Source organism: Pangasianodon hypophthalmus, chromosome 7 (genome assembly GCF_027358585.1).
Source record: "Pangasianodon hypophthalmus isolate fPanHyp1 chromosome 7, fPanHyp1.pri, whole genome shotgun sequence".
Taxonomy (NCBI): Eukaryota; Metazoa; Chordata; class Actinopteri; order Siluriformes; family Pangasiidae; genus Pangasianodon; species Pangasianodon hypophthalmus.
This window is the reverse complement of record NC_069716.1, coordinates 10,534,933-10,560,655: the sequence shown is the minus strand read 5'-3', so window position 1 is coordinate 10,560,655 and position 25,723 is coordinate 10,534,933. Positions and strand designations below refer to the sequence as shown.

General features: G+C 38.9%; 1 protein-coding gene across 1 annotated transcript; it reads right to left on the bottom strand.

Moving 5' to 3' along the window:
• Window positions 1-6,051: 6,051 nt before the first annotated feature.
• LOC113542838 (transmembrane protein 182) lies at window positions 6,052-25,458 on the bottom strand. The gene is made up of 5 exons (XM_026940627.3): window positions 25,196-25,458; window positions 22,421-22,538; window positions 19,614-19,712; window positions 10,192-10,329; window positions 6,052-6,900 (listed from the first exon to the last, which is right to left on the bottom strand). Exons 1-5 carry the CDS (start codon window positions 25,364-25,366, stop codon window positions 6,680-6,682), a joined length of 747 nt encoding a protein of 248 aa, XP_026796428.1. The 5' UTR covers window positions 25,367-25,458; the 3' UTR covers window positions 6,052-6,679.
• Between the last annotated feature and the right edge of the window lie 265 nt (window positions 25,459-25,723).

The window sequence follows — 25,723 nt, the reverse complement described above, 5'->3', positions numbered from 1 at the left end:
TTCAAGTCCTAAAAATTACTAAATGAATATTTAAATTGTAAATTGTGGCTATTCAATTTACAGTCATCTCTCCTGGTAGAGAAAGTGAATATGCAACAGTACCTTTAACTCAACAGTGGCACATAGGGACCTCTTGATTTGAGTTGATTTCAAGTCAGGGTGCATAAAACTTTTTTCCAATATGGAAAAAAAAAAACTAGGTTACTGTATCAGAAAACCTTCAGAAATGGTACTGTTCACTGCTTGAAGTGGAAAAACACTGGTTGTTATTCCCCTTTTTGGCATGTTAGTGTTTGTGTTATCATTTTTAGCAAAGCATTAAGTAATTTTGAAGTTTAAATATTGCCAGTTTCTTCCTAACAGAATATTTTCAAGAGAGAATCATGATTCATATAAGAGCTGTTTTTTTACATCCATATTTCATTCTGCAGTAAAAATGAACTCATCTATTAAAACAAATGCAAGTCCTTTTACTTTGGGCTACGTACAGTGATGGTAATACACTGTGCTTTGAAGCAATCTAGAAGCAAGTTTTCCCCTTAATTCATGCAAAATGTTCACTTACTTCAAATATAGTCAATTAGACATGTTTGATACACATATTTTGCTGCTTTAGTCTTGGACTGGATCTCCAAGTTTAACACAGCTAACAAATCAAAGAAGCTTATTATCATTAGTATCAGTGGTAACCTATGATCATCAGTTTTCTACAGTTTTCTGCCATTGAATGTATCCTACTATTGTTGATATATAGATAACAACAGGGTTATGTGATACAGTTTCATACATGAGACTTTCACAGATTACCATAGTTTAAAGCAAATTTGTGAGTAAATATGGTATGTAGTATATATAATGTGATATCCTCTTAAGCTTCAATTATTTGTTAGCAACTTAGCCTCAAAGCCATAGCTCAAAACAATCAACCAATCATGTCTTGGTTGATCAACAGCACTTCCACTAAGTGGACAAGGTGTGTCAATTTGATTTAAAGCCTTCTTTTGTGTAGCCTTTAGCTTCTCTTTTCACAATCCAGTTATGGCCCTCTGTTGAAACTACTGAAACTAACACTCTGTTTCAAAAAGCTTTCATCAAAACTATCCTCCATCAAAGCATTCTCCAAAAATGTTCCAGTATATCCTGCAATTATGTTTTTTGCTTTGTTACTTTGCTTGGTTACTATAAGAGCCCAACGACTTCAAAAAGTTGGAACCCGTGCCTGCTTTAATTATTCCCCTCATAGCCACAAACATCCTTCAGGACAGTGTGTTGTTTCAATTAACGGACACAACAGAATTATAATTACAAAGGTGCCGATAACAATTACATGCCATGTTGAAACGCTTCTGTGACCCTTCTAGGTAGAGTGCACTCTATTCGTATGTATATTGATGTGAGGGCACATGGGAGCGCGAGAAAATCGAGCATGGACACATCAGACAGTAAGAGGGTTCACGATACTGTGGCTCTGTGAGTGTGCATATGTATTCGGCATGAGAGCCTATTAAAGGCAGCTCTTCAGCCATCCATTAGCATGCCTTTCATCCTTTTGCAAGTTTGATCGCTTGGCTTTTTGAAGAACATGAGAACATTGTTTTTCCCCTTTTTTTAAATGACATTTCAAAGATGATGGTTTGTGATTTGGAGAACTAATTCATGCTTGGTTTAAACATATTCCTTCATAGTAGTCTAGTGATGGGGGGGTGCTTTAGGGGCTTCCACCACCCCCAGCCAATCATTTCGGCTCATGGTATTTTTACTTTTAATATAGTGTTTTGTTAAGTTTTTTTTGTCCAGTAAACTAGAAACAACACTACAACGTACCCTCATTAAAAATGGCATAATCTAGGAATATTCATGAGTATGCAAACTCCTTCATGTTCTGCACCCATCCTAAATAGCTAGCTTATAGCTATTTATCCTGATTGTAAACTGGCTTACATTTATCATGGTTTGAAATGAATGGAACTATAAGATCTGATTTGTATTGTAATATCATTAATGATTTATTTAAGAGAAGCTAAACCTGCTAGTATTTACTGTAACACCCAAGATTGTGTTAACTAAATTAACAAGGTTAGCTATTCAACTAGATAAATACTACTCGACTTTGAAGTTACTTTTGTCATGGGCAGATACAAGTGGGCAAAGATTGAGCCTTGATTGTCAATCACAGTAGCAAGTGTGTCAAAATATGCCATAAGCATCAAAACTATTTTGTTAATCTCTAACATTGGTTAGCAAATTGTTAGACAAATATACATATTATTATTTAGCTGATTTTAAAGTTTTTAATTCCAAAACCTAATTTTTAAGGTGTTACACCAACTGTCATAGCTTTTGAGGTTCTGTAGCCTATGATCCCACTACACAACATTTTGTTTCACTGTAGTTGTAAAAAGAAATTTCATAGTGGTGAGCCATAGCGTAGTCTAATAGGTATATATCAGTGAATATACTTTAAAAAATTGAAATATTTTAGAAATTCCTCTCTTTATTGATTTTTTTACTGATGCATTGATCTTAAACTACCACCTTGGCCAAGTTTAAAATGTTTCTGTGATTTTTTTATACCCAGTTTCAAAATCTGCATAAAACAAGTGTATGGAAACCCCACTAGCAGCCTTCTGCTTGCTCTTCCTTGTTATTGGTTTTACACTCAAACACTGACCCTATCTGCCAAATCACAGATGATGCAAGGTCAGAAAAAGTGCACAGAATAAAGAGAGCCTGGTGGAATTTGGGGGAAGTAAGTAATTTAATGTGCTTGCTGTAACACACTAGAAGCCAGAGGCAGTTGCATGTAATCACAAACTTTTACTGTAGGAGTTAGCCAAACATCAGTAGTGTACAGAAAGACTGCTAAAAAGGGCAAATCCAAACCCAAAATCATAAGTTTAAAAATTGCCAAATAAATGAAAAGACAGAGAAAATAAGAAACAAGGAAACAATGCAGGGGAACTAAACTAAAGAAACACATCTGAGACCAGATATATGCAAGACACTAAAAACAGGGGGTGTAAATACATAAATGAAAAAAGACTAATAAAACAAATATAGACCAACTAAACATAATTATCATCAATGATCAGTGGAATTCTCGGGGGCTAAACTGACAGAGGAAAATGACCAGGAACAGAGTGTGACAGCAGGGAAATCTCAGTGACTGGACTTATGTCAGTGTCAGATTCAGTGTCAATGTCTGACATGAGCATGTGGTTAGAGGTAGAGGCCAACCTGACATTAGAAACAGGTCCAGGGCAGAAGTTGATACAGACAAATGATTATAAACAGAAATTGGCAAAAGAAAAAAAAAAAGAGACTCTAAACAGAAGCAGGGTCAGAATTAGGAATGAGAAACTACATTGAAAAACACTACTAAAAAAAAATAATAAAATAAAAAAATTAACCACCAATTCATCTGTGGTAAACTACCTTTGTAGTTGTCTCTAGAGAGTGAAATACTGGAAAATAATTTGTAATTTAAATTTTAAAGCCCTACCAATGATGTTTTTGGTAAGCTGTTTATTTACTTTTTTCATTGTCACACTAGCTGAAATAAACTATATACGTACTGCTGAAAGAGGTCACTGACATTAGCGAATATTGTTGCCATGAAGGTGTGTACTTGATCTGCAACAATGGTTAGGTAGGTGGTAAGTGTTAAAGTAACATCCACATGAATGCCAGCAGGTTGCCCAGCAGAACATTGCCCAGAGCTTCACTCTGCCTCCTCCAGCTTGCCTTCTTCCCAGAGTGCATCCTGGTGCCATCTCTTCCACAGGTAACAATGCACACACACTGAGGCGTCCACATTATGTAAAAGAAAACATGATTCATCAGAGCAGACCACCTTCTTGCATTGCTAGTTGCTTGCGTTGGTCTAGTTCTGATACTCATATGGTGGACAGGTGTCAGCATGGGCACTCTGACCGGTCTGCGGCTAAAAGGCCCAGACGCAGCAAGCTGTGATGCACTGTGTGTACTGACACTTTTCTATCATAGCCAGCGTTAACTTTTTCAGCAATTTGTGCCACTGGAGGTCTTCTGTTGGATCATATCAGACGGGCTAGGCTTCGCTCCCCACGTGCATCAATGAGCCTTGGGTGCCCATGACCCTGCTGCCGGTTTGCCGGTTGTCCTTCCTTGGACCACTTTTGGTAGGTAATAACCACTGCATACCAGGACCACCCCACAAGACCTGCCATTTTGGAGATGCTCTGACCCAGTCATCTAGCCATCACAATTTGGCCCTTGTCAAAGTCGCTAATATCCTTTCGCTTGCCCATTTTTCCTGCTTCCAACACATCAACTTCGAGAAATTACTGTTCACTTGCTGCCTAATATATCCCACCCCTTGACAGGTGCCATTGTAATGAGATAATCAATGTTATTCACCGTTATTCACCTTCAGTGGTTTTAATGTTATGGCTGATCGGTGTATATATCTATATATAAGCAAGCTAGATTAATTGCACAGAAAGCTAATGCTAGTCAGTTGAATGTCTTATTGAAAATTAGGAGAATGAATTACTCCAGCAACAGGAATAATTAGCCAAATGAGATTTTTTTTTTCATTTATTATTAATGTAAATGATGTAATGATTTTCTGTACACTCTGACAATGTTCAAATCATAGTGCAACAAAGAAGAACTGCAGCACTGAGAAGAGCAGAGACAAAAGGAGCACACATACAAAGCTCATTAGACTCAGAAACTATTTAGAACACTTCAGAGCGAAGGCGTTTGGTCTTCAGTAAAGCCTAACATTGCTTGCATGGATTTCAGTCTTGTGCAGTTCTCACTGCATCACAAGGGATTCACTTTCTCTTTCAAGGTCATCTGTTCATGACACCTGTCACATAGCTGTGTGTGAGGGGGGGAGGGGGGCATTTTGTGTGTGCCTGTGTGCATGTGTGTATGTGTGTGTTTGTGCTAGAGATAGAAGGGAGAGAAAGGGGGAGAAAGATTAGCTGATACACCCACCTGCTGTGCTAAGTGACCCGGAGCATGACAGAGCTGATTATGCACATGATCAACCACATTACATAAAATGCCTTTTAATGCTTGCATTTTTTGTGTTGCTATGCAAATAATTGAGATGAATGACGCACACCTCACCCCTTGAGTCCAGTTCAGATCAGGTGGCCAGCGATCCCCAGTGGACATCAGAGGCAGCAAACATCTCTACCATACACAAATAGTGCCAAAAAGAAGACAGTCGTGCATTTATCAAAGTGCTGCCTGCTTTTGAGCTTTTAATCATCTGTGAAAGGAAGAGATAGAATATTCACTAGCGTGTCTACCTCTCTTGAATTTGAATTGAATTGCAATTTGAAATTTGTAATTTTGAATTTAATTAAATATTACATATTACAAATGGTTCTGTAAATGCCATGTTGTCTTATGCTTGATTAGGTGGTGGAACCTCTTAGTGGCTCCTATATTTGCCACCCCATGTCTAAAACCTTAGTAATGCCACTGATTTACATTGGTATGAGATCAGGTTGCTGTTCTCAGTCACAGGCCACTGTTTGTGAGTAGCATATATGTAAAAATGTAACATAACATTATGGCCAATGCATACACTTCAGAAATGGGGTTGTGGTACATGTATGGTGCAGACAGAAATGAAACTTTCATGTCTTTAGCACAGAATCACAGTGACCTTATGTCCACTAGTGCAGGCATTGAAGTTAGAAGAAAGGAAAATATACAGTATTTATACCTTTTCATTAAAGTCATACAAATACTGTACACTCACCACCCACTTTAATAGGAATATTAAATATTATGCTTTATTATATGCTACATAATATTATAATATTATGCTCAGGTACAGGTGTACAGGTGTTCGTATTAAAGTGGATGGTGAGTATATATGACAAATGATATGTTGCATTTTAGTGAACAATTAAGTATCAGTAGTCTGTTCCAAATATCCCACCTAAAATTTTCCCTTGTGACAAAAGTAACAAAAAATGGGAATTTACCAATATGGTTTGAGCTTAAATAACTATGATGCTAAGTTTATTTCTATGAACATTTGCATCCGTATTTCTGGGCAAGACTTTCTGTAGCCCTTTATTAGGTTTTACTATTAAACATTTCTGGTAAAGAAACAAAAAAAAGAATTAAATAACAATGTCAATTTATATCATAAATTAACTATTAACAATCTATTAATTGGTGACTAACAAACAATCAATTGGTGACTAACTATAATTAATTAAAATTAAACACGTTAACAATTTTTATACAATTCATAAACATTTGTTTTTTTTAAATACATCTTCACTGTTAATGTTTAGATGATAATAACCATAAAATTAATTTTAAAAAATTATTTAACTTTCTCTGTATAAAGTTCTCCATAATAATCAAAACAAATCAAAAGTGTTCAATCATAGGTACTGTCAACAGCCATAAAGAACTTATCATTCATAATATTTTTATGCCACTTTTACAGACCTTTTGCTGTCAGATGTTTATATTAGCAAATATGATGTTAGAAATAAAACTAATGGAGACATAGAGATCTTATACCAAAGAGGCTTATGTATCAAGTTGTACCTGTACAAGTTCCACCATCAGGATTCACTGTGCTGCTTATTCCAAAACTGAGTATTTTATTACCAACACTTGACTCAATCACTGTCTATCAAAACACTCTTCATCTTTAAATGTGCTTCTGGAGATGTCTTCCTATGCAGTAGAAAAGAAGACCAGAGAGAAGTATCAACGGGATACCAGCCACTGCAACAATGAAGGACCAGCCATATTGTGCTTCCAGACGGGCATCAGGGCAAATGCTTCCTCTCTCCTGTAGAATATATTGTCTCACATCTACCAGCTCCTTCCACAGTATGAAGAGACCCACTAGCACCAGGAAAAGACATGCTGCAGGTAACAAAGAAACACAGAGTGTCAGTAATTATACGTGTCTTTGTCTATATGTTGTTTTATGGAGGTCAGGTAAATATATATGCCTCTCAAGGCATGACCACTTAATGCAAGTGGCCAAATTGTTAGTCTGGCCAATGACACTTCACTATGACAATAATGTGGTACAGACCGCATTGGACCAATTAAAGCTTTAAAGTGTTAAGTAGAGTTCTTGGTTGGTTTGGCTGTAGGGAGTATGGAGTTAGATCAGATTATATTCCATTTTGGGGTGAGGAATTATTATTATATAGAAAGATCATAATATGAAAATTGAACAAAATGGCAGCGGAGAGGGTGGGGATTTGTCAAACTATTAAACCTAAACATGATACACGCCTAACCAATGGCTAAAACCTACAGATACAGTCAGGTCCATAAGTATTTGAACAGTGACACAATTTTCATAGTTTTGCCTCTGTACACCACCATAATGGATTTGAAATGAAGCAACCAAGATGTGATTGAAATGTAGACTTTCAGCTTTAATTCAAGGGGTTTAACAAAAATATTGCGTTAGTCATTTAGGAATTACAGCAAGTAGAGTGCTATCAGTTTTGCAGCATTTGACTGAATCTGAGCAGAAAGTATAGCTCTATACACTGTAGAATTCATCCTGCTACTTCTATTAGCAGTCACATCACCAATAAACACCAGTGACCCAGTTGCTTTGGCAGCCATACATGCCCATGCCATAACACTGCCTCCACATATTTGACAGATGTGGTATGCTTTGGATCATGAGCCCTTCCTTTCCTTTTCCATACTCTTCTCATCATTCTGGTACAAGTTAAGCTTGCATCAGAAATGGTCAGGTTTTTTTTTTTTTTTTTTTTTTTTTTTAGACGTTTTTAAGCAAAGTCTAATCTGGCCTTTTTGTTCTTGAGTGTTACCAGTGGTTTGCATCTTACATTCATGAAGGTGCCTCTTGATTGTAGTCTTGTAGACAATGAAAGGCCTACCTCCTACAGAGTGTTCTTGACTTTGAAACCCTGTTGTGAAGGGTTTTTTTCTTCAACAAGGAAAGAATTCTGTGATCATCCACTTTAGTTGTCTTCTGTGACCTTCCAGGCATTTTGGTGTTGCTGAGCTCACCAGTGCATTCCTTCTTTTTAAGAGCGTACCCAATTGTTGATTTGGCCACTCCAAAGTCTCTGCTATCTCTCTAATTGGTCTGTTTTGTTTTTTCCTTTATTTGCATCGACATCTCTTGGACCGCATATTGAGCGTTTCCATGAACAGCTACTAAATGCAAATTCTAAGCATTTTTCCAGAATCAACTCCAGACCATTTATCTCCTTAATTTGTCATGAAATAACAAGGAAACAGGCCACATCTGTCCATGAAACTGCTTATCAGACAATTGTCCACTTACTTTTGAGCCTGTGAAAATGAGGAACTCTGTAAAAAATGGCTATAATTCCTAATTAGTTAATTCCTAATGCAATGTTTTTGTTAAACCCCTTAAAATTAAAGCTGAAAGTCTACACTTCAGTCACATTTTGCTTCATTTCAAATCCATTTTGGTGGTGTACAGAGACAAAATTATGAAAACTGTGTCACTGCCCAAATACTTATGGACCTGACTGTATATGTATTTCCAGCCTTATTCAACTTAAGGATTTACAAGAAAACTGAGACTTGTCACTCTAAGACCAACCAATGTCAAGTATCAATTTGTGCAACAGGTATGAGTGTTTACCCTAGCGAGCAGACAGCATGCTAACAAAAAAGTACACATATTAAACCATCAGGATTAAACTTGTAATAATTACAACAAAACCAGGAGTGTGCAACAAAAATGACACCACAACATATTGTGACCTCTATATTATAAGGACATATCAGCCTTTTTTTTTTTTTTTTTCAAAATTAGTTTACCCCTAGCTTCATCACTGGTGGATCCTGTAGGTTTTTTTTTTTTTTTTTTTTTTTTTTTTCCCCAGTATCCAAACTCTTAGATAAACTTGGTTTGATAAAGGTTAGTCATCTTCCAGGATGAATATGTAACCTAGGTGGCTGTGGTCAGTCAAGATCCATGTTCTATTTAAGTGGCGGCAGAAGAGAATAGACTCAGTATGGTGAAACGAACGACAAAGAAACTTTTAGATATAGAGTAATCAAAAATTAATCACCTTACGATACGTTTACACATTAGCTTTAGTTGGCACATTAACATAAGCAATAAATATTGCTAATATTACCTAGATACATACCTTCAGTGTAACCAGGACTGAAGGTCAGCTAGCAGTTTTTATGGGGGTTTGTAGGATGTTTTAATGTATTTCAATATGGCTATATTGTTAAACAATGAAATTTTAAAGTGACTTTTTAAGAAACAATTATTTTCTAAGATCTAATGTCTTGCATTTTGTATCTTAGAGGATATATCTAGAAAAATAAAATTTATTGGAACACATATATGATCATAATGTTATCTCTGCTGAGTTTTAATTAGTTACTAGTTTTACTTTAATTCGTTACTTGTAGAGATTAAAGCTTACTAAGAAACAGCCTGAAAGAATATAAGAGCCTTATAAAACCAAACAATATTTGTGCTTATGGAATAATGTTCTATCTGTGTTTAGCCAGTGTTCATAAATCACTTTCTAATTGTTTCAAAATGTTGATATAATTTTAAGTAACATTTGTTGAGCTGTAAATGTAGAGTACCTTATAGTTTTTGAAGATAAAGAATTTTTGAAGGTCTTGAACCTATATCTTGTATATCTTGAAACCTATATCTTCTATATCTTGAACCTCAAATATCTGGGCTCTTGGGGCTTTTCAGCAAGATTATAACCCAATGATAAAGTCATGATATCACTAGTAACATGAAATTATTCTTATGATTATTATCCATTTTGCATTTATATTTTGTATTTTGTATTTTATTTTCAATAACTGTCTGGCCTGATTTTACCACCTAAATTACATAAAGAAACATATGTCCTGAGATTTTGAGAAGATTTGCAAAAGTTTGCAAAGTCTTGTTTGGTGTGTTTGGAGTATTGTGCAACCTTAAAAACTGTGTGCCGTTTTTGTTTTAAATACCCATGCACCCAATGCAATCTGTCCAATTATAGTCATCACCCTGGCAGCTGGAGGGGTCTAGTTTCAGTGATGTGTATGCATTAGCATTTTGTGCACTCTTGTAATGTGGACTTCTACTTCTGTTGGCTCTCAGATACGGACTCATGTACATGCTCGAGGACATGATGTTGCTAAAAAAAACACACTTCTTTGTACCTGCTGTGATGAGGAAAGCACCACCTGCCCTGTAGAGTTTGTGGCTGATGAAGGGAACTGCACACACTAGCAGGAAGCCCCCAGTCACACTAGCTACAATGGCCAGGATTATAAGCAAAGTCCAGAATCCACGGAAAACTAAACACACACACACACACACACACACACATATTTTCACATTATACACAATAGACAGACATGATCACAAATGTTGCCTTGTGTTACAGTGCTAAAAGTTCATTAAGATATGGGATTTAAAAGTATGTATTAATGGGGTTTCACAGACATGGCTGTCATTTCCAGACACCCAAAATGTCTGTTATTTTGTGAAAACATTCTTTGTAAATATTCTCATTTTACAGTGTACTGTAAACAGTACTGTGTTTCAGAAAGCAGGTAAATGATGTTTAAGGCACATGGGTCTTGCAAGTCACTGTCTAAAAAGCTAAGTCAAGTTTTCTAATAGAACTATGCATTTATGAGAATCTTGAAAGTGCTGCTCAACAAGCCCTGACTAAATCACAATTACTAGTAAAGTGGGGCTATATTCAGAATTGATTGACTTAAGTTCAAAAGTTACCTCACTAGTTAAGTAGAGAAAGTTCTCTGTATTCAGAAACAGCTTATGTAGATCCTAACTATCCTTTAAGGCCCAAACCCCCTTTACGGATTTTAAGGATTTTTTTCCATTCAACATTTGCTTTACTTCAATTATAGTAAGATGTAGCATAAAATAAAAAAAATTAAATATACAGTTTAGATTAATATGATAATATATGTATGATAAGTATGCAAAGATACAAATAAACATCTAATAGTAGATGTCTAATATTGGCCTATTACTGACGTCATGTCTACGCCAGAATCTGCACTGAACTCCACTTCCCACAATGTACCTCGGCCTACAAACATGGACACCTCGGACTACACCACCCACACACCACATTCCTTGTCACGTTCACAGTCACCACATTATTTGCACTGATTGCACACACTGATTGCACACACCTGGACTCAGTCACCTCCACACATATATAAGCACCCCCACTATACCTTCACTTTACGAAATATTCGTTCAGCTCTGACATTTCATCTGACATACCAAGCCTTTCATCTATGTTTGCTATTTCTGTTTTTGACTCTTAAATGTTTCTTAGTTTCTGGATTTTTGTCTTGTTCTTGTATACTCTGTTTGCACATTGCCTAACCCACTGCCTGTACTGTGTTTTCGATCTTTGCCTTGTGATTTGGATTTGTTTACTATTGCCAGTTGTTTTTAATAAAAACACTCTCTGCAATCTGCATCTGACAAAATATTTTGCCTGTCACATGAAGGCAGCAGGAGTGTTTGACTGGCTACAGCACAGGGATGTCTAGTAAGGGAGCAACGACAGCAAATCGTCATGCTCAACGCCAAGCTAGAGCAGCTAACCACCATGCCACCTGCTCTGGTCTCAACAATGGTGGCAACACACTCTGTAGCCCCCTCTCCCATCGTGTGCCCAGACAAATACTCAGGTGACCTTGCTCAATGCAAAATATTCTCCAATGCTCTCTGTACTTTGCCGAACAAGTTGGAATATCAGATCAGCGCAAGGTGGCCCAGTTCATTAACCTTCTATCCGACAAAGCACTCACCTGGGCTATAGTCATATGGAACCAGGGTGACAAGCACATTTCCTCATACATAGAGTTGTTCCACCATATGTTTGATCATGCTCTGCAGGGAAATGAAATCGGTGAGCAGCCATAACTCTCCTAGCCATAACCCAAGGAAAATGTGGCACAGCCGAATACACCCTGGAATTCAGGACCTTCACTGCTGGAATGAGGAATGAGGCCGCTCTGAAAGCTACTTACTGCAAAGGACTGAGCCCTGCTATCCTCACTAAACTGGCATGTCATAACGAGCAGAAATCACTGGATAACCTCATTGAACTATCCATCCGCCAGTGGCTTACCTCATGCTTGGAACCACACCCCCATAAACTGCATTTACCCCCCTCCAGCACTGAGAACCAGGCAATGCAAGATTACATCTCTGAGGCCCTGGCCCAAGGCTACATCAGACCCTCCACTTCTCTTGAGTCTGCGGGCTTCTTCTTTATTGAAAAGAAAGGGGGAAGGTCTACAACCATGCATCAATTATAGAGGGCTGAATCAAGTCTCTGTCAAATACCGTTATCCACTGCCATTAGTCCCTACCACCCTAGAACAACTCAGAGAGACTACAATATTTACCAAACTGGAACTGTGTAGTGCCTATAATCTGGGGGGCATCAGAGAAGGTGACTTTCAGCACCACCTTCAGTCACTATGAGTACTTCAGTCACTATGAGTACTGCCTGATGCCATATAGGCTCTCTTGCACCCCCTCGGTATTCCAATGTCTAATTAAGGACATGCTTCGAGAGATGTTGGGGAAGTTCATCATTGCCTACTTCAACTGATTTATTCCCCATTGCAAGAGAATAATGTGGCTCATGTCAAGCACTCCAAAAACTGCTGGAAAATCACCTCACTGTTAAAGAAGAAAAGTGCGAGTTCCACATCAAGCAAATCTATTTCCTGGGTTATATCATCAGCGCTGAAGGTGTGGTTGTGGACCAAAGTAAGCTGATGGTGGTCAAGTAGTGGCCAACCCCTACCACAGTCAAAGAGCTCCAATAATTTCTAGGCTTTGCCAACTTTATTAGGGGCTTTAGTTAAATCACCAGTCCCCTCACCACTCTGCTCAAGGAAGGCTCGAAGAGGTTAAAATGGAACCCCGAGGCTGACCAAGCTCTATTCTCTTGAAGACTGCATTTACCACAGCCCCAATTCTCAAGTATCCAGTTACTGCCAAACCTTTCATCATGGAAGTGGATGCATCTGACATGGATGCTGGCGCAGTGCTCTCCCAGAGATTCAGAGAGAAGCCCCAACCAGTGTCTTTCTTCTCCAAGAAGCTCACACCCAACGAACACAACCGTGATGTTGGAAACCACACTAGCCCTAGAGGAATGAAAACACTGCCTTGAGGGAACTATTCACCCATTCACTATCTTCACCAATCACAAAAACCTGGAGCACCTTAGAACCACCAAATGCCTAAATTAACGCAAAAAGGTGGGCTCTGTTTTTCACTCCATTTAACTTAAGCATAACATTCTGACCTGATTCTAAGAATGGCAAAGGGGACGCTTTCTCCTGTGTTTACCCAACGGCCCCATGCTTCGTAGGCGCCCTCAACTGGGACCTAGACCATGAAATATCCCAGGCCTAGAGCCTGCATGCACCAATGTCATGTCATCCTACTGGAAAAACCTACATTGCTTTCAGGCTGCGGGAGAAACTCAACATGGGCCCACTTTTCACCAGCGACTGGACATCCTGGATTTCACAAAAACATATGTGTTGTTGCAGAACAAGTACTGGTGGCCTCAGATGCTCACGGACATCCACAGACTCATATCCTCCTGTACAGTGTGTGCCCAATCTAATGTTCCTACACTCTGCCCACTGGTAAGCTCATGTTTCTCCCCATTCCACATGCCCTTGGTCACACCTGACCCTAGACTTCATGAATGTTCTCCCAGTCTCCCAAGGAAAAACAGTAACTATGGTCATAATTGATCACTTCTCCAAGTCCCTCTGCCTGATACCACTGTCCAAGCTAAACAAAGATTTCAAAACTGCAGAGTTAATGTTCAACCATGTATTCAGATACATTGGCTAACTGGAAGACATCATCAGTGATTGGGGCACACAATTCACATCACACCTGTGGAAAAGCTTTATGGAAAAGCTTGGAGTGGTTGTCACTCTCATGTCAGGATTTTATCCACAAGCAAATGGGCAAGTCAAAAGAGCCAATCAAGAAATTGGCATGGAAATGAACTTATTCATGATAATCAGTAATGTTAATCATATGATCACTGCAAATTTCTTAATTTAACAATATAGGTTACACTGAGAGGTACTGGCCCCCAGCCTGTAAAATAACACTTGGTACAGCAAATCTCAATGTTTGCATGGTGAACTAGAAGTAACCTATTTACAAAGTGACTGTATGACATAGAATTTGATTTCAATACAGTTGGCATACAAAATGTCATTGAACCCTGGCAATTATCCAGTGCTTACTGAACCAGAATAACACATATACTGTAATTAGCACCAGGCCAGTGAATTTCACCTGGATAGCATTTGCCACAGACTGAAATGGTGTTTGGTGATGACCTTGGTATTTACTCACACTACTGGGAGAAACTATGATACCACTATAGGACCTATTGAAAGTGCACAGTAATACCAGGTCAGTGGTATGCCTAGATAGGGGCAGGACATCCAGCTTCCTGTAGGCCAAGGTGATGATGTCCATCAACCAGTGGGCCAATGTTAGTCAGGGGAGCTTCCCATGTCTTTCCTCTGTGACAGATGAACAGTTGATCTAAGGATCCAATTGGCACCATCTGGTCCAAATAGTACCATAAGGCATGTACTGGGCATAACAAACCCAGGGTTCAACCACAAGCTCACTTCAACATCAACTGGCCACCAACCAAGCAGGGCAAGCTTATCACCAAGGCATCCATTGATAATACAAGTGATTTGCACAGGCTCATAATGGGAAGGCTTAAGGACTTAAGGTAGAGATACAGCACTGGTCTCTTGGAAGACCATGGCAAGCAAAAGGTGCCATCAGAAAGATTGATAAATTTATGAACCCCAAGAGACATGCCACACTGCTGTGACCTAATAAACATGGAACAAAAGTGCAGCTGTCAAAACCAAGGTATCACAGGCCACTTCAGGGCCACAAGAAGGACTCTGGGACCTCCTTGCCAAAGTGCACACAATGTGGCCAGAATCATCAGTAGAGGCAGGAATGTGTACAGAAAACAGTTAGGCGAGTTATGTGCGAGCATGTCGTTACCTAGTGTACTGTCCACCAGGGAAATCCACCACCTACAATGAGTCGATTTGACATCAGTGAAAAGGTCCACTTGAACCTTGCAAAGCTTTTACTAGATCTGGATCTACACTAATTCAGAAGCAGACACCACTCTCCTGGGCATATAAATTGTCATGATAATGTGTCTACAGTAACATTGTGTTATCTTTGCAAGTTGCTCTCAGTGTGGATAACCATGGGTGGGACCACTTGAGGAGCTTTCCCAATCAAGAACAGCATCCAATTTTGTGCCGTTGAATGTAGTATCTGACAATCACGATGTTGTGTGAAGGGACCAGCATGTGTTGGTGGCTCAGAACTCTTAGAATAATTTGAAGGCTAGATAGACCACCCTCAGTTCTAGCTATTTGTTCTGTTTTACTGGGAGTCCACATGGCATGAATAACATCTGATAGCTCTAATGTGCAAAACATTCCTCTCAAATCTAGAATTGGATGTTTCTGAACTAGGAAATATGTTGAACAGAATCCTTTACTCAAAAATTTGAAGAATCTCTTAGGACAGACAGGCAAACTTGATATAATCTGACATTGTTGAGGCCCTTAGCCCCAAAAATGTTGGGGACAGAAGGCAGAACTGACGTTTCGACCCCTGTGACATCATCATCAGGACCCACTGATCTGATGTAGCTGCTGCCCAGTGAGCAATGTTGTTGGCTGTAAAGCAAAAAAACAAAAGCCCCTGACTTTAATGGCTGCAGGCCCACAGAACATCCCTGCTATACAGGACAGGCTTTGCAGTATTGATTCACACATGTCCAGCATTGTGGATTGTGCCATCCACATTTGCCACTGTGCATAAATTAGATTGGTGGAGAGCTGCCTTATATCCTGGCCTAGGTGTTCCTCTGCCAATAGCAAGAGCTCAATCAGTTCTGCCACAGACAGGCCAATAGCTGTAGATTGGGACAGTCATTCTAATGCAAGCAGCAGACTGGCAAACAAATTGCCTGCACATGCCATACACAAGGCTCATGTCATAAGACCTCACTAGAATGTCATCTGGGTGTTTACAGTCAGTGTTTGGGCAGCATACACCAAGATGTTGTGCTTTGTCTAGTGAGACCATAGGTGATACAAAGCATGTGTTAAATGCAGGCTTATGGCCTATGCCAATCGTAATGTATGTGCCGTGGAGCCCAGGCTCAGTATACAATAGGACAACAGGTCAGAAAATATATCCAGTGATTTGTTTTTTTTTTGTGGGATAACTGCATGCTTAATCCTCCTGTTTTCCTGAAATGCTCATAAAGCTTTCTCTATGATCACTAGACAAGCTGACACAACTGAGGCTACAACTGGACATTTGGCATAATTCATCCTGAAATCTGTCCACATATAATCATAAGAATTTCTCTGTGAATTTTGGACAAGTAGACTTGATACCACAGCTAGATGTTCAGCACAATCTCCAGTAAAGAGTGCAATGCTGAATAATACTGCTCTTTTTCTGTGATCTCCCTTGATGTCATGGTTGATTAGACTGAAGCCACTTCACTGATCAGGACTGACCAAAGAGACAATATCTGAATGTAACTATAAAGCTTCCCTACATACATTCTTCAGTGTTGCCATGGTAGTTTGGTAATTTACCTAATAGTCTCTCTCTCTCTCTCTCTCTCTCTCTCTTTCTCTAACTCTGTCTGTCTCTCTCTCTCTCTCTCTCTCTCTCTCTCTCTCTCTCTGTCGAGCTACACATCCTACTCCTGAGGTACCAATGATCCTGACCCCTTCTGTTCTCTAGACCTGCCTGATCCATCCTGATGCCCTACTTCTGGTTGGAGTTCTTATCACTTGGAAGTCACTCAGATATATGAGACTACTGTGCATGGTACTACTTAATAACCAAGAAGATGGCTTTGGACTACAATTGCCAGGAACAGTTTTGCACTCAAGTCTCCATCAGTGAACAGTTGATAACTTCTACAAAATAGACTTCATGTGAAAACTATAATGAATTTCCTGGTTACATAATTACACTTTTTGACCATGTAGTACATAGTTATAGAATTATTTTTAATTGCACTATCCGTTGTCACCCAGATGAGGATGGGTTCCCTTTTGAGTCTAGTTCCTCTCACAGTTTCTTCCTCATATCATCTCAGGAAGTTTTTCCTTGCCACCGTCACCTCTTTTATATTTATAAATTTAAAATTTATCTCTTGAATTTACATATTTCTGTAAAGCTGCTTTGTGACAATATCCATTATATAAATAAAAGTGAATTGAATAGTCTAACTATAATTAGTTTGTTAAACACACTCACTTAATTTGAGCAATAAGCAGAAGGAAAAAATGGCAATTTCTCTGCATGCAGCTTCAGTTCCAGGATCAGGATACTTCAGGATACCAGCAGGTCAGCATTGGCGTCACTGCACAGTCAGTCCAGGGGATATTAGAATGAGGAATTGCTTTCCTAAAATTGACAATGCCAAGGCAGTGGACACAGAGCAGGTGTTGGCTTCCTTGGCTTCCTTGGCTTCTTTGGCTTCCTTGACAAGTGCTCGATTTCAGTTGAACCATATCCTACCAAAAGTGGTCCAAGGAAGGACAATTGGTGAACCGGTGACAAGGTCATGGGCACTCAAGGCTCCTTGATGCACTTGGGAGGGTGAAGACTAGCCCGTCAAAAGTGCCTACACCAAAAGTGCCTACAATGGGTATGTGAGCATCAGAACTGTACCACAGAGCAATGGAAGAAAGTGGTCTGAAGAATCACATTTTCTTTTAAATCATGTCGGCCAGGTGCGTGTGGGTCGCTTACCTGGTGAAGAGATGGAACCAGGATGCACTATGGGAAGAAGGCAAGCTGGCGGAGGCAGTATGATGCTCTGGGCAAGGTTCTGCTGGGAAACCTTGGGTCCTGGCATTTACATGGATGTTACTTTGACACGTACCACCTACCTAAACATTGTTGCAGACCAAGTACACCCCTTCATGACAACAGTATTACCTAATGGCAGTGGTCTCTTTCAGCAGGATAATGCCCTTCCACACTGCAAAAATTGTTCAGGAATGGTTTGAGGAACATGACAAAGAGTTCTAGGTGTTGACTTGGCCTCCAAATTTCCCATATCTCAATACATTAGAGCATCTGTGGGATGTATTGGACAAACAAGTCAGATCCATGGAGGCCCCACCTCACAACTTACAGGACTTAAAAGATCTGCTGCTAACGTCTTGGTGCCAGATACCACAGAATACCTTCAGAGGTCTTCAGAGGTGGAGTCTGTCCGTTGACGGGTCAGAGCTGTTTTGGCAGCACAAGGGGAACCTACACAAATCCCTGAAATCTTGTTTTGCTGGTGGTCTAACCAGAAGAATGTCTCTTCATCAGTGCCAAGTCAACACACTGCCAGTTATTGTTCTCATTTGCAGAGTTGGACAGCCAGGGAAAAGAGTGAAGCCAGGGAGACACTAGAAGATGGCCTCTTCACCAGTGCCATGTCAACACATTGCCAGTTGTTGTTCTACTTGACAGAACTTAACAGCCCATTGGGACCAGATGCCCACACCTTATTATATGTTTTTCCTCCTCTACCACTTATTCATCCCATTTAGTACAGGATTCAGCAAATCCTGGGTGATCCGAGGTGAACAGAGTCCTGCTAGTGGACCTGAGATGGCCAGCAAGATGGCCCAATGCTGCTTTCACTAGTTGTCAGCACTCTGGCAGCTTCCTTCCTAAGCAGATATGCTGCCCTAAATAGATGGTGAGATTTGGCACCCATAGCCAGGTCACCTGTGTCTGTAGATCTGGCCTGTTAGCTTGAATTACCAACTGAATACGGTGATTTGGTAGTCCGGAAAACATTTCTTAGTGCAAGAGCGCCTAGCACTGGGCTCCATATGCTCTTAAGTGGAAGATGTTCTGTGAATGAGGTTTACCTCAGTGGCTGGACCTGGTGCATTGCACTTTGTCCTGGTGTATTTGTTTTTGCTAATGATCACACCAACTGAAAAAGATAGGGAAATACATGTTCTGTCTTGCATACATTAACCATAAGCTCACCTTGCATACATTGGGGGATTTCTTGCCAAAATATCACCAAGCTTCATCAATCAGTCTATTGAACTTGCAGCCTTCAATGAATGTGAGCCCACAGACTGTTCCTTTTTGTACCTTGCACATGCCGTACAGTGTTATTTGGACATCCTCAGACCAGCTGTTCATTTGTTATGGTGGTAAGACACAATCGGTTCTCTTGTCTAAGCAGAGGCTGGCCCACTGGGTTGTGGATGTCATCATCTTGGCTCATAGATGGGTTCTGTGTCTAGCCAACACTGAACACATTCATATACCACATAACTAGCATTTTGTATTTTTCTAATAGATCTCAGTGGGAAGTCAAACCAAATGTAAATACATTTTTAAATCCAAACTTTTCTACTTTGTGTCAGTGCAATATCAGCATAATGTTTAGGTTAGAGATAGTCATGTTAGATAGACAAGATAGACATCTTACCTGCAGTAGCATCATAAATATGATGAGGAACAGGTCCAACTGCAACAGGCAAGGGGAAGAGGTATCCATGTATACACACTTTCAATCTTGGCTGGTTAGCTGTGATTATAAGCCCAAAAACAGTTGCATCATAACAGTCACATAAAACACAAAATGCTTTCATTTTACTTGGTGTATAATAATTATGTAGTTATAAAGCATGTTCTGTAAATGTGCAGCTGAAGGTGCAAAAAGCAAAGCGTCTCACACTCAATTTGTATGAAATATAACCAGGTAGAGTTGGTGGTTTGTCTTCTCTGATGATTTCCTTTGTCAAATCAAATATATGAAATTGAAGCAAATTGCCCTCAGTAATTAGAGTTATTATGAATTATGACCGGTTTTTACAAAGCAAGACAACAAGATATATGAAAATGAACTCAAAAAATATAATCTAATAGAAATAATAGATAAAATATACATACATAACATGAATGGAAAAAAGTATTGTCATATGTGTCATAGACACCACACCACCAGAGGGCATCATCCCCTGAATTCTGAAGTCTTTATTGGTGGTTACACTCATTTCCTGTTTGCACTATATATAAAGCTCATGACAGCAGGTATGAAACTTGGCAAAAGTTGTGAAGCCTTGCCATTTGCTAGGTCAAGTAAAGTCTGAGCCATTGTTTATCTGACTGATCTTTGTGAATGACCCTGCCATGCTTCTCTGGCTTTCCTACATTGAATATCCATTTTTTTTTGTTTTGTTTTGTTTTGTTTTTTTTTCTGATCTCCTGTGTTACTACTCAAGCCTACTCATGCACATTGTGACATCAATGCTGGACCTGGATTTTGGATTTGTTGTCTCTGGGCCCATTTTATGTATGGCCCGGAACTGTTTACTGTTATTCATTTGTGGATTGTGTATCTCATTAAACCACTCGCACATTTGAGTCCCCAATGTTATGAAGAATGTACAAGTACATAAGTAAGTACATAAGTTAAAAAAGTAAAAATAAAGACATAAAAATGACGAAATTATTACAAAAGCACATGATTAAATATTAGAGGAAACATGGGTTTGTGGTTTTTCAGCTGGTAAAAGAAGGGGACTGACAACTAGTATGTTCTAGATTTTTAGCAGTTTTTACCAGTTGCTTATGTACTGTCACCAATTGCACACACAAACACACTGATCTGACTTCCCAGAAAAACAAACCAACGCTGCAGAACTGAGTGCACATTCTACTTTCTTCAACTCATGTTCTCCATTATAAAAAGAATACAGGCATGCTGTGTACAGAAATGACAACATAGAACAAGAGGTAGGGGAAGAAATATAAGGAGAGAAAGGTAACACATTTCATATAAAATAAGAGCCAAACTAATCTGAAATGTTATCAATCATGGAATGAGCTTGCAGAAAGCAGGACAGAGAGTGTATCAAAATTTGAGCCATTTCACTTTAGCAAAGAATCAGGACAGGACAGAGAACAGTTATGTGGGTAAACTTGCAGAAAATCTGTCTCTCAAGATGATTGCATATTTGAGCATGACCTTTCACTGTTTGTGTGCAGAGTTCAAAGAAGACCAGCAGCTGGTGGGCGAAACTGAATCTTCAGTCCAGAACAAGAGCCTGAATTTTGGCAAATAACATGATAAGACTTTGAGATATTCAACAATATACACTAGAGGACAATCGAATCTTTCAAAATATACAGAGTTTCCATATCCACCATCGATCGTTCGCTGAGAAGACACAGGTTGTCCATTAAGCAAATATACCATATGCATTTGAGAGAAGCAGTGAACGTATGAAGAGATGTGCTATTGTCTGTGCAGGTACTCTGAGACTTCTACAGTATAGTGCCTTTGAATCACACAAATTCAAAGTATTTTCATCACTCTTCTTTAAGATTGTGTTTATTCAGAGAATCCTGTTGTTTGGTTCAAGGGCTATAACAGCTGAATTCATCTTTATTTATGTGTCAGGATTTAGTCTGTTTACAAGGCAGTGGCAGGAAAGGAACATCATAAGACACAGAGCCATGGTAGAGGTCCCAGATCAAACTGGTGGATAGGCATGAAATTCTTTGCCCTTATAACTCCATATATTTAAAATTTCTTGCTGAACTTCAGACCATTTGTTTAAACTTGATGCCCCAGACAACACTACTTATTTTGTTGTATGGGACAATGTAACCTCCCACTGACAAAAGTATGTCAGTAAATAGTTCACCAGCCATCCTTGTATCAAAGTGATCTTCCTTCCATCAGATTCTCTGTTTTTTAATCCTATTGAGGATTTTTCTGAGCATAGCACAGACTGCCACAATCATGAGCAAGTCTGTCTACTGCAGGTAGTGGAACAAGCCTGTGGTGAAGTTGGTGCAAAAACTTGCCAAGCATTGATTTGCTATGCAAGAATTTTTTATCCTCACTGCTTGGACAAGGAAAAGATCATTTATTTATAAAATATCATTCATATGTTTATTGCATTTTTGTTCATATACAAAAATTTGAATATTGATTCTTGTAAAGTTCTTATTTTTAAATGGCTTTGGTGAGTCATTGCTTTCCTACATTTCTATAATAGATTTATTATTTTTTGACAAAAAGTGTTTTACAAATGACGTGTTAGACTCAGATAAATTGTTTAATTGTGTAGCACTCAGATTAGTGTTGGTTTTTGGGGTCTGTACCTGTGGGTGTAGGAATTTGCAGATGCAATATTTTGTGATTTTGTGAAACTGGCATGTAGCATTTACAGTATGTTAGCAACTGAAAAAACTCATATAACATGACATTTGGGTTTCACTCACTGAATAGAACAGCCAATAATACATGTTGGGTGGGGTCACTCTGGAAGAGGCAGCGCCAGAAAAATCCCTCATGATGGAGATTGAGAAAGGAAATGTTTGGATCTGTTGCCTCTAAGGCCTGGAAAAAACCAGAGCGAGAGTTAAAATGCTTCACTGGAAACAAGACAACTTTTAAATGTCCAATTTAGGACAACTAGGTAAAGTGCATGAGAGGATGGAAAATGTAACAATCCATTTTCTTTTTGTGTAGTTCTCCTCATATTGACACTATATGAACTAAGTGGAGAGGCCTCTGACTGACTGGAATAATTTGAAACATCACCTAATGTCACAACCTTTCTAAAGCTCTTTGAAGTGAACTGCTAGTTTTGAATAAATGGCTGCATTTTTGGAGACATGCAACCGAGTGCTGTAAGTATGGGTCTCTGCCAACCCAACCTTGTGAGAATTTGTGGTCTATGGCTTCTTAAGCATACATATGATATGATTCAGCACACTTGAAGCTGTCATAAAAATGATTAATGAGGCAGAGGAACCATATGGTTTTTAATGATTTGAAAGGAGGACAGATTTGCAGCACTGTCATATCTCAATGATGTCTTATTAATACACAAATTAGGCTGCTGAGAGCACTAGGTAGAATTATGTCTTTTGAAGTATAGCTGGCACTGGGCTAATGGCAGAAACGTGATCTATCCTTGCAGAATAGCAGTGAGTTAGTAACCAGTGCCTGGGTCAAATTACCTTTAAGCAAACCAAGATTGTTTCAGTTTAAGAGTACTAAATGTTAGCATACTAACACTGACTAGCAAATGTCTAATGAAACCACATAATGGATCACCTAAAATAACTTGACTAAGATTGCTAGGATGTATTTATCAGCAACCTGGTGGGTATTCATATTTGATTCATCTCAGTGTGTGTGAGGGAGAGAGAGAGAGAGAAAGAAAGAAAGAAAGAGCATATACTGCACAGCCAGAGCATTGGATGACCAGTTCATCAGTGTTTGTGAAACTTAAGAACTGAGACTGAACTTTCAGGTTTTTTTTAAAAGTAGATTTCCCAAAAATGCTTGTATTTTTGACACTCAGTTAAGAAGAGCAGGTCTGTCTCCATGGCATTGCTGTTGCACACTTTCTGCACTGTGGGGAGCCACAGTGTACTGCTAAGTCTGTACTTTGTCAGCTTGCCACAGTATACTGTCACTTAAGGCCCAGATATCACTAGATTTTACTCTGTGCTTGGGTGTGGCCTCTTTTTATTGTAGTGTCATAGTTTGATTTAATTTGATTGTTCTGAGGTTAGCTATTCCTGATGCAGTGCAGTGTTGGTGTGTGTTAATGCAGTGCTAGTGTACAGTATGTTAGTGCAATGTTGGCATGCGTTCAGGACCAGCTCAAGGAAGGGTGATTCTTCTGAAATTCTGAATGAACCATGGACTCATAGTGGTTCCAGCTGCCTAAAACACTATAATAAAATCAAAAGTCAATCTTAACACTGCCATGCTCTTAGTAAAATGGGCCCTGAACATTAATGATGCAAAATGCACAAAATAGTCTTTTTCCAGCAGTGAGTTAGCAGTAATGATAGCAAATCTTTTTAAAAAGAGAATAAATCTCATTAAACCTTTAAAAATCTTACAAGGCAATAAACCCAGAAACCTATTTAGCAACTGTCCAGTGTGTAGATACAATATGGATTCTTTCCCAAAGAGGTGAAATATTAAGCATCAACATCATTTTTTTCCATAAAAATAAACTAGACCAGAAGTCTGAATTATGTCACTGTGTATACTCTTAAAAAAGGTTTTAAACGTGGTTTCCATCATGGGGACCCTTAAAGGTTCTCTGTAAAATACTACAAACTGAGTGTTTCCCTCTCAGAAAGTAGAAACCTTTTAAGAAAGCTAAGAACCCATATTTATTCAAAGAATCATTGAAGAACACTATGAGTATAGATATCGATTGCTGCTTTACAATAGGGTCCATTTTCATTCAGTATATCTCTATCTTAAGAGCTGAACCCTGAAGACCATTTTTCTTTTCTTCTTTGTATACATAGTGTAGTGACAAACTATTTGGCTCTATTCATCAAGAGCGCCTTTACTACCCCAATGAACTAACATCTTTTTCTTCTTTAATATGCAACAATCAGTTCTTTTTTGTTTTCGCTTGTGTTCTGAGCCCTGTGAGCTGAGAATAAAACAGTGAGATAAACTTGTTTATGTAAAATAGATTGGCCTTTGAAAAAAAGGCTGTTTTCAGTCCCTGTCACATTCTTGCTGTCTCAGTGTGTTGTTTATATTGCTCATAATTGAGCTGAATATAAATATTGCAGGTGTTCACCTTTCAAGTCAAATCAAATGACTTGCACCAATGGGACATTCACTGCAGATTCCTGACTGAACATACTCTCACAGACCTTTTATATAATTCTGTATTTTTTTTTTCTTTGGTAGATCCTTCAAAGTTTCCTAAACAGTAATTCATCAAATTCAATAAATTAAGCCATACTCTATAAATGCAGTTTTTAAATTTTACTAAAACTTTTCTAAAATTTTATTTACTTTCAAACATGAGGTTTATCCAATATTGTTTAACTTAAAAATATGAAGCAGACTTTTTAAAGTCAAATGAACATTAAAATTATTTTAATAGTTCTCTACATACATCTAAGCACAACTAAAGCTTTCAAAAAATATCCTGCAAATTAACAATCCCAAAATTGCTGCTCTATCCAGTGGTTTCTTTAAATCTTACAGACTCTGTGTATTACCTCTGTGCTGTTGGTCTGAGTTACATTGTATGTTGTTGCCCTCAGCTGCTTGAACCACCCGCAGTCATCACTTGCTAGGAGCCAGTAATCCGTACTAAACGCCAACAAGAAACAAAGAAACCCTGGAACCCCAAGCAAACCCCCAACCAGCGCAGCAACCCCAATCTTCATGCTTTAGCCAGCCAAAGTGAGTGAGGAGGCCAAGAATAGTGGTTGAGTGCTGCACCAGGGTGGTTGTCTGTGTCTGTGACTGGGGGAGTGGAGGGGTGGGAGGGTGTTCTGTGGGCACTGGCTATTTTAGGAGGTGGACAAAACGGGCACTGTGGTGTTGGTTACCCTAGGCAGGCTAGAGTTATTCTCAGACAAGGGCGTGGAATGCTATATTGAACCTTTTACATTTATTGAATTTATATTACATTTGTGTTAGTTAGATGCTTTTATGTGAGTTGAATCTAAGCACCAAGAGCAGGTTAGGGTTAAGGGTCTTTCCAATAGTGTTATTCTATGAGGCCAAAATCTTGAGTCAAA